The sequence below is a fragment of the Stegodyphus dumicola genome, chromosome 12 (assembly GCF_044657685.1).
Source record: "Stegodyphus dumicola isolate Sdum_Otavi_A_Nest chromosome 12, ASM4465768v1".
Lineage (NCBI taxonomy): Eukaryota > Metazoa > Arthropoda > Arachnida > Araneae > Eresidae > Stegodyphus > Stegodyphus dumicola.
The window spans coordinates 64,966,532-64,977,086 of NC_140779.1; the positions used below are offsets into that span (position 1 = coordinate 64,966,532).

Consider the following 10,555-nt stretch of genomic DNA (forward strand, 5'->3'; position numbering starts at 1 on the left):
CGGAAAGCTTTTGATTAACTCTTCAGCAGATGACCCTTTTTCCATAGACTGCAATAAATATGCAAATTTATCATGATCATCTCAATTGGGATCATTATCGATCTTTTTAAACTGGCCCCAAAATCCTAACCAGCTTTTAATATTCCCATCAAAAATCAGAAGTTTAAGCTTAGGATAACGTATACAGTCAAAAGTCGTTAATCCGGACACCCATAATTCGGAATGATCTATAATCCGGACCTCAAAGATAAAAACTTTCTGCACATGCGCCGCGTTGACACATGCGCATAGGCGTTTACGCGTACGCGTAAGACCTCTTACGACTGCGCATTTGCGTGTGCGCAAGCGCAGAATACGTTTTTGCGTGCGCTTTTTATGTATAACAGACGGTATAAGCTAAAATTATCTAATTATCTAAATCAGTTAATGTTGATGATTGCGTTGTTCCTTAATTTTCGAATTGGATCCGGCTTATTATTTTTTGCAGACTGTAAGAGCAATACTATAAAAGTAAACTTGAACTTTCGATTACGTCAAATAGAATTTTAGATTCTGTAGCTCCCAAAGGATCATTTTGTTTGATGGGCACCGAAGTATGTTTCGATGCCCATCAAACAAAAACTGGAATTGCTGCAAAAAATGGATAAAGACATGAAGAATGTGACAGAGAGGTTAGTGAAAACGAAAAAATTTCGATTGACAAGTTAGTCGGTATTCTCGGCACAGCAATTAACGGGACTTGAACAGCGGAACTTTGTAACTGAACAAAAAATTATGTCTGTTTATAGAATTAAAGAGAAAGTATTATCACATAAAACGAAGCAACTTAAACAACTTACATTGAAAGAAATGTTTAATAAAGTAAACAAATAAATATTAAGCTTTTTTTTGTAAATTTTGATACTATGGTGATTTCCGGTTATGTTTTTACCACCAATCCTCGAATTCCATATCACAGATTATGTTCTTACTGCATTAATATAAATATTAACAAGACATAGTGCACAATAAAAATTAAGCTTTATTTAGGAACATCGCGCATACTCCCCGACAGCCTGCCTGTTTCGCTCTGCTCGCTACTCGTAAGAAAACTTCTCCTCTAGGGTTGCCACACTTATCGGAGGGCGCAAGGCGCGCTCCTTATCGCCATCACCACAGAGTTTCCCCCCAGTTCCTTTAATGGCTATCCAAAGGAACGACATAGGTTATGAAATTGTCTCAGAGTATCCGAACTGTCGGGTATTTTTACATGATTACAAAATTAGAATATAAAATTAGAAAAGATCAAAATGAAATTCAATATATAACAAGGTATTGACACATATAATAAACATGAAATAACAAGAAATATGTTAAGATATGAATTTAAAAAAAATGTTTTAAATTGTTATGTAAGAAGCAAGTTTCTTAGGGAAGTGAACATGTCTCCCCGATCTGGTGACAGTTTGTGTCTTAGAGAGTTCATTTGCAGATTTATTCTGCTGAACTGTCTTTAAGTCTTTATTTGTTTTCAGTTCAGGCAAATTAGAGTCCGAAAGCAAATAGGCTGGTTTCACACAGTCTATAGACACAGTAGATTTCAGACCGTTAACATCTATTGTGAAAGTTTTGTCCGTTCTAGAAAGGACTTTATGCGGACCTGTGTATGGTTGGCACAGAGGTGGCTTTACTCGATCGACACGTAAGTATACATGCGTACACGACTTTAAGGTAGCACTTACGTAACATTTTTCTTGGCAATGTGCAGATGTTGCTATTGGATTCAACTGTTGCATTCTATGCCTAAGATTCGTGATAAATTGTGTGTCATACGGAGATATCTTAGATGACGTTATCATATCACTAGGCAGCTTGAGAGTTGTGCCGTACACCAGTTCAGCACAAGATGACTGTAGATCTTCCTTTACGGCTGTCCAAATACCAAGCATAACAACTGGTAGTGTTTCAGTCCAGTTATTGGTCTCGTGAGCCTTGAGAGAAGATTTTAAATGTCGATGAAATCGTTCAACAATGCCGTTGGACGTTGGATGATAGGCTGTTGTGATTCTGTTCGTACCCAAAATGCGCGTGAATTCTGCAAAAAGTGCAGATTTCATTTGAGAACCTTGGTCTGTTGTTATGATCGATGGGCAGCCAAAACGAGATATCCAACAGTTGAAGATGGCTCTGCAAATGGTTTCCGTTTTCATATCCGGGATGGGAATGGCTTCAGGCCATCTGGAGAGTCTATCTATTAGAGTCAAAAGGTACACATTGCCTTCTGATGGAGGTAACGGTCCGACGATATCCATATGGATTTCTGAAAAACGTGCATCAGGAAGAGAGAATGTGCCCAGTGGTGCTTTAGTATGCCTAGTAATTTTCGATTTTTGGCAAGATTCACAGGATTTCACCCAATTTTTGATATGACGTTTCATATCGGGCCATACATAACGAGAACAAATAAGCTTCGTAGTAGTTGCAATTCCTGGATGTGACAGATTATGCAGATGATTAAAGATGAGTCTGCGAAAGGAATTCGGAACAAATGGACGAGGAATGTCTGTTGATATGTCACAAAGAATATTACCATCAGAATATTGGCACGGTTTAAATTCCAGTTTCAAAGATGATGTGTTGTTTTTGAGAAGGTCTTGTACCTCCGGATCATGCCGTTGAGCTTCCGAAAATTTTTTAAAATCCAAAAATGGAGATTTTGTTATGGAATCAATTTCGATTCTTGAAATAGCATCAGCAACGACGTTTTTTGAACCTTGCACATGCCTAATATCAGTAGAGTACTGAGAAATAAAATCTAAATGGTGCAATTGTCGAGGTGAACATTTATGAGGGTTCTGTTTAAAAGCGTATATTAACGGTTTTTGATCCGTATAAATTATAAAATTTCTGCCCTCTAACATGTGTCGGAATTTCTTAATTGCAGAATAAATAGAAAATAATTCCCTATCGTACGCGGACCATTTCTGTTGACTTTTACTGAGTTTCATAGAGAAAAATGCTATAGGTTCCCATGTTTGTTGAGACAATTGCATAAGTGTGCCGCCGATTGCGACGTCTGAGGCATCTACCCAGATGCTTAGCTGGGCTCCGGGAATAGGGTGTCTCAAAAGGGTAGTCTGAGCAATGGCATTTTTGGCAGCAATAAAGGCTTGTTCAGCATTCTCGTTCCAATTTAATTGTGGGGATGAATCCTGAACACGAGAACGAGATTTCTTTTTATTAATATAGCCTTCTAACAATTTTATTAAAGGAGAAAGAATATGTGCTGCTTTAGGTATGAAACATCTATAAAAGTTAAACATGCCTAAAAATCGGCGAAGCTGAGTGAGAGTGGTAGGTTGAGGAAAATCTAAAATACATTTGACTTTGTCAGGAAGAGGTTCAGTTCCGTTTTCACTAAGGTGAAAACCTAAGAAATCAATAGATGTTTGACCAAAGGTGCATTTTGAAACATTTATGCAAAGTCCATATTCCTGAAGTTTGGAAAATAAAGCTTTCAAATGCCTGCAATGTTCCTCAGAATCTTTAGAGGCTATGAGCAAGTCATCGACAAAAGCGTAAACGCCTTCTAAATCCCGCGTGACTTCATCTATAAAACGTTGAAAAGTCGCAGATGCATTGCATAAGCCGAATTGCATACGGATACTTTCGAATAAACCGAATGGTGTGCATATGGCGGTTTTGTGGATGTCGGCTGGGTTAATTGGTATTTGATGGTATGCCTTAATCAGGTCGACATGACTAAAAATTTTAGTACCGTGCAATGCAGCAGTAAAATCGGCTAAGCATGGAATAGGGTATTTGTCTTTTATTGTTTGAGCATTCAATGCTCGATAATCTCCTACAGGTCTCCATTCCAGACTTCCCTTTTTTGGAACCATGTGAAGTGGGGATGCATAATTGCTGCTCGAAGGTCTCAAATGCCCCAATTGCATCATAGTTTGAAATTCTTGTTTTGCTATTTTTAAGCGATCTGGAGCTAACCGACGAGGTTTTGCAACCACAGGTGGACCTTTAGTTATGATATAATGAACGATGTTATGTTTAACAGGTTGGTTAGGATCTGGTAATCTAGTAACTGAAGGAAATTCTTTTAAAATTTTGTGATATGGTGTATCACTAAATACAGTTTTTACTGAATAAATGCTTGCATTTTTCACGCAACCGACGGTTTTAAAATGCGTTTTTAAATCTTTGAGACATTTGTTTCTGAGATCAGGCACCAATTCAAAGAAATGGAGAAAATCTGCTCCAAGAATGGGTGTACTAACATTTGCTATAAGAAAAGTCCATGTAAACTGTCGTCTTAATTTGAAATCCAAAGAAAGTGTTTTTTGACCATAAACATGAATAGTAGAAGAATTAGCAGCGAAAAGTGTTTGTTGGGACGAATTCCGTTTTTGAGAATTATTTGCTGGAAGTAAGGACACGTCAGAGCCGGTATCGACCAAGAATGAAAGGTTTGTTCTACGGTCACGAACGAACAGGCGACGTGAAACTTGAGGCAAAGAATAAGTCGCCTCTATTCTTTGCTGGTTTCGTTTCCCTGCCATGAACAAGGTTTTGTACATTTGTCATCTCTACACTTTTTCCCAAAATGTCTATGATACCAGCAAACAGAATAATCTCTCCTTTTGGAATTGCTTCTTTCCTTATTGCGATCTCCGCGATTTGGCGAGCAACCACGAGAAAGAGAAATGCGATCAATACGTTTGTTTAATTTTTCTATTTGTTTAAATAATTTATCCTCAAGAGACTGATCGACTGTGCGAGAAACGGCACAAGTCCCTGGGGTTGGATTTACTTCTAAAATTCTGTCGGCAATTTCTGCAGCTTTATCTACAGTTAAATTGGACACCGCTGCCAAAATAGACTGAACAGTCGAAGGCAAACGTTGAAGGAATAATTCTAACATTAAGTTATCAGGAACATTTAAAGATTCTGCTCGACGTTTCATATTTCTAAGCAAATCGGAAGGTTTTCGAGAACCTAATTCTTCTCCAGATAATAATTGGCGAATTTCTTGCTGAGAAGATTCTCCTGAACGATTTATTAACTCAGTTTTAAGCTTTGCATATGGATCAATAGGGTCTGGTTTCATAAGTAAATCCCGTACTAGTGATGCGATATCTGGAGGAAGATGAGAAACTACATAATTATATTTAGTAATGGATTCTGTGATAGGTTTGGGGGTGGCAAGAGCAAAAGTACTTTCACACATAATAAACCATAAAGATGGGTCTGATCGGTTATAAACCGGAATTTGGACGGCATGAACATCAGACATTGTGCAAGGTTTTTAAGCCAAAATAAAAGCAAAAATTTAACTAAAGAAAATTAAATTAAATGATAAGTAGAAAACAGGATTATAAAATGATCTATAATTACTACTCATCTGTGATCCGGAGGACGAAAACCGATGTAATCCATTACTTCTGGTTTGGAGATCTTGAGTGATGGCTTGTAGTCAAAACCGAAAGTGCTTGAGAACTGTTCATATGATTTAACACAGTCCAGGTTACCATTATGGTGATTTCCGGTTATGTTTTTACCACCAATCCTCGAATTCCATATCACAGATTATGTTCTTACTGCATTAATATAAATATTAACAAGACATAGTGCACAATAAAAATTAAGCTTTATTTAGGAACATCGCGCATACTCCCCGACAGCCTGCCTGTTTCGCTCTGCTCGCTACTCGTAAGAAAACTTCTCCTCTAGGGTTGCCACACTTATCGGAGGGCGCAAGGCGCGCTCCTTATCGCCATCACCACAATACCCTTTAGATCATAATTGTTCTTTATTTCATAAATTACGGTTTGATATTTCTAATTTTAAAATTTCTGCATGCCATCTTACGCGATTTAAACTGATGATCGATAATCCGGAATCGCCGAAGTCCCGCCGAGTCCGGATTAACGACTTTTGACTGTAGTAGCATTTTGAGTTAAGCTTTCATTAATAACAGAACCGTTTTCCTTTTCAGCTAGAAGCGAAACTAATTTGCTTTCTACCATTCTCCACTTATCAATATAGCATTCTGACTCATCAAACTTATTATTTATCACAATTTCATCTTTTTCAATTTTAATCAATTCTTCTCTATAAGTCTGTTCTATTTCAATCATAGGTTTCGCTTTGTCCTCAACTAATTTAAGTTTCGAAATTTTTCTGTCTTAAGATAAATCATTTTCATTCTTCTCAAAATCATTTAAAGCTTTTGTAAACAATCTCCTAAATTGAGATCATTTGCACTTCAAAATATCCATTATAAATAAACGAAAGAATTCTACTTACAGATAACGGTCCAGTCAGCGGACACCAAATGTTCAAAAATTCTCACCAAATTTGTTACCTCAAGAACTATTTATTACTCGGAAATAGCTATCTATATCTCTTTAGTTATTTAAAACTCTACAATAATTAAATAGTTCTTTTATTCATACTCTCAAATGATGAAAACAAAAGTTACACTAACTCTCTAAAAAGAAGAACAACATAGTATGTTGCCATTCTCTGAAACATAAACTGTTATAAAACATAGATAATAATAATATGAATAGATAATGAATAAAAAAAAACCTATAGAGTAAAGAAAACGATTACATCTGCTTGAAGCTCGTGCAATATTACTCAGAAGCTGCAGTTAGAAAAAAATATTAGAGTCAAAATATTGTTCAGGGATATTTAATTCAAAATTTGCAATTTTTGATGTCATTTTCAACCTGCTTTGAAGGATCGGGTAATTAAGTTGAAATTATTCGATGAAACAACTTTAAATGATATGCAGCAAAAAGTGTGTATTATTTAATAGGCGATTATAAGGAAGTAATGTGTGTCCATATCAGATTTTTAGCTACTAAATCCTGATCTGATAAAAATCATTATCAAAATGTTGGCTCCTGGAAACCTCGATATTTTTTGGGGGGAGGGTTAGCACTGTAAATTTATTGGGAGAGAGGGCTCAAGATTTTTTTTTTTTTTCATAGGGGCCCTACAGTTCTAGTGCCGCCACTGCCCGTTATATCTCCTATCTCGCGCTGAACAACAACTCGGAACATCAATAGCTACAAACTGAGAGCACATGCTCTGTCCATCCTTATATAATTTTCAACAAGCCACCGAGATATTTCTAGTACTCCTGCTTCTCGAAATTACTGGAAAGCAATATGAGGGTTGAATTATGGTTGAAGCTAATATAGTAATCAATTACATTTATTCAATTACAATACCTATTGTAGTGATACCAGTATTGGACTAAAATGTCACCAACTGGTCACCAAGTTTGACAACCTTTGGCGATTTATTACCAAATTTGGTGACAAAACAAGTCAACAAATTACCAAGGTACCCATTTACTTAATGTTAAATGAACTTGCCCCTGTATTCTTTCTTTCCTGGCATAGCTTATTTCTTTTAGATTTTTCCTACATTACATTGCACATTATAAAACAGTTTCTTTTATAATTGCACTAAAATCATCTATCTATGTACAAAGTTCGTAACGATATGTTCATCGTTAGAACTGCCAATCATTTGAAGATGGTTTGCTTTAACAATTTATGAATAATTTTAATGTCATTAACAAATTGGGCACTTTAATTATAAGAAAGTACCAGAAAAGTATTATTTACTAGCTTGCATAGAGGAAGACTGTATCTAATAATATGTACAAATTAAGTTTGAATGCTCTTAATATCAGTAATTTTAAAAAAAAAATTAGGTCAACTTTTTAGTTTTGCTTTATGCAGATCTCTATTATTCTAATTAATTTTCATATTGCATCATAATTTTTATTAATACTTGTGTAGTAATTTTGTCTTTGGAGAAATTAAGAATTTCATATTAAAATTTTCGGTAAATTCATCGGTCCTTGTGCAAAGCATTTATCCAGATATTGGCTCTTTCGAATGGCAAAGCATTTCATCAGTGCATCTGTAATATCCCAATGCTCCATCTTTCTAAATTTTTCCCATGAGTTTTAGAGTTTTAGTTTTTTTTTAATATGGTGCTACTTGTATTTTTCAATAAACTATTTCTAGAAGATTTCAATTTACCTATTTTTGTTTTATATTTGTTGAGTAACGTTCCAATTTGATGTTAATGCAAAAGTTGTACATTTATAGCTCTCTATGTATGTAGTTGAATTTTCGACAATAAATCAAAGTTTGATTAAGGAACGCATGAAGATTTTACTCTTCTAGAAAGTAAGGAAAAGAAAGATAACTTTGTCATCTGTGTGTCATATCCAGTGTTCAGTCAGAACACAATCTTTTCTACCAAAATATGTATGATTGCATCTCAACGATTCAATAACTGTTACAAATAATTCTTGTCTTGCAAAATGCTACCGAGGAAAGAACTTGGAAAGCATTTATACTCAAATACAATAAATTGATAAGGTTCAAAATTTTTTATTTACTGAAAGAAGAATCAGCTGTAAATCCACAAGCCATATATGGAAAATTAGCTCTGGAATTTTGTGCCCTTTCTATTGAAATATTTTTAAAAAATAAAATTTATAAGTGCACAGTTGAATGTATGCTTTTTTATCTGCATTATATTTAATGTACAGAAAGATCTATGTAAGCAAAGCCATAGCTGCAGAGTCCTGGTTTTTTTTTTTTTTTTTTTGTCTATCTTCCAGTTTTTGATTTTTAGCCTTTACTGAGGAAAATATGTCCTAGCAATAAATTAAATTCATTGCGTTAATGAAACTTTAATTGTGTAAATTCCCTTCTTCCAGCCCTAGTGATTTTCAGCATAATTTTTCATATTAAATTTTGTTTGATGTGTATTGATTGAAATTACTGTAGACATTGTTGCTACAGTAATTTCAATCAATACATAATAAATAAAAAATTTTAAGGATCAGAATCCTTGAAGGATTTTCTTTCATAAAAGTGTAAGAAAATTACAAATGAAACTAACTAAAGAACATAAAATTTAAAATATCAGAATCATAAATAGTTATATAACTTGAATCACACATTATAAGACAGATTTTAATCAAGTTGGAGTTTTTTTAAAATGGTGTTGCCGTATACTTTGAAAGCCTTCTGGAAACTCCTGTTATTTCATAGTTCAAGGTTATCATATATGCAAATGTAACCCATCAGCTTCTTAATATAAAAGCAAGACAGAATTTAAGCATATGTTTATTTTGAATGTAATTCATAGAGTAAAAATGGTTCTGAGAAGAGTTGAAAAAATATTAACTTAAATCTGACTGAGTGAAAGTCAATGTATATTATTATTAAATCAAAAAACTGAATTTCATATAAAATTTAATTTTTTTTTTTTTTTTTTTTTTTTTTTTTTTGTAGATTTGAACAATGGAACAGAAAGATGGTGAAAGTGTGGCATCTGCCAATGAGGGTTTGGATGATTTGCTGGACAGCTGTTTAAATGATTTCAACAAGCCACTTCCAAAGACAGCTCACTCATCTAAATCTGAAGCTGAAGAAGAAAAAACATCAAGTACTGCTGCAAAACCATCAGAAGATACAGCATGGAGTGAAGAATTTAAACAATTCAGTGATGTGATGGAAACCTTTTTAGAAGAGGGATCTGAACTCAATGAACTGAAGAATTTAATGGGAAACCTTGCACAAGGAGGGCCATTGAATGTTGATGATAATTTTGTGGAGTCTTTTGCAGAAACTATCCGGGGACTTACTGAAGGAGCTCAAAATATTCCTGAGCCTACACCAGAAGACTTAGCAAATTTGTTTACTGGATTGGATGTAGATGGTTCTGGCCTTTCTGATCCTGAGCAAGTTTCTGAATTAATGCCATTAATGCATAACGTTATGCAAAAACTAATGTCTAAGGAACTACTTTACCCATCCTTAAAGGAAATTGTAGATAAATATCCACAGTGGCTTAATGAGAAGCATGCTACTTTAAAAGAGGAAAATTATAATTTATACAAAAAGCAGTATGATCTTATGAAAACTGTCTGTGATGAATTTGAAAAGAATATTGATGATTCAGAAGATGCAAAAAAGAAACAATTTGGAAAAGTTTTGCAGCTTATGCAGGAAATTCAGAGCTGTGGAAATCCACCAAAAGAGCTTGTATCAGATATTGGACAAGGAATGCCTCTAGATGAACATGGTAATATACAGCTACCTGGGATGACTGAACAATGTGCAGTAATGTAGCATATCTTAATTACTGTAGCATATGATTTCATTTATGTAAAAATTTATGTAAAATATTTATATAACTCCTTTATATTCCAAATATGTAAGATTTTGGTATGTTTATTATAAGGGCATTGTAAAAATATATGAGATTTTAATTAAATTTGTATTTTATTTCTTATGTGATTTTGCAGTAAACTTCATTAGTTTGTAAAAATTTGTTCTCATTTCAAATCCTTTGTTTAATCTACTTCTGTCGTTTAGATTTTTTGGGGTGGGATAGGAACAATGAATAAATGCCTTTAATTGCTTATTAAAATTTAAAGTATTTAAATTAATTTAATTGTTCGATTTTATTTGCATGTTTTTCCAATACATATCGAAAGTATAAAATACAACATTTT

General features: G+C 34.2%; 1 protein-coding gene across 2 annotated transcripts in view; it reads left to right on the plus strand.

The window, feature by feature from the left end:
* Pex19 (peroxisomal biogenesis factor 19) overlaps nucleotides 1–10,332 on the plus strand; it is a 31,289-nt gene extending 20,957 nt beyond the window's left edge. For both annotated transcript variants that reach the window (XM_035376331.2, XM_085806494.1), the window contains exon 2: nucleotides 9,330–10,332. In XM_035376331.2, the coding sequence (XP_035232222.1) occupies nucleotides 9,339–10,169 (831 nt within the window). In that variant the 5' untranslated portion in view covers nucleotides 9,330–9,338 and the 3' untranslated portion in view covers nucleotides 10,170–10,332. The remainder of the gene's footprint in view (nucleotides 1–9,329) is intronic.
* The last annotated feature ends 223 nt before the right edge of the window (nucleotides 10,333–10,555 follow it).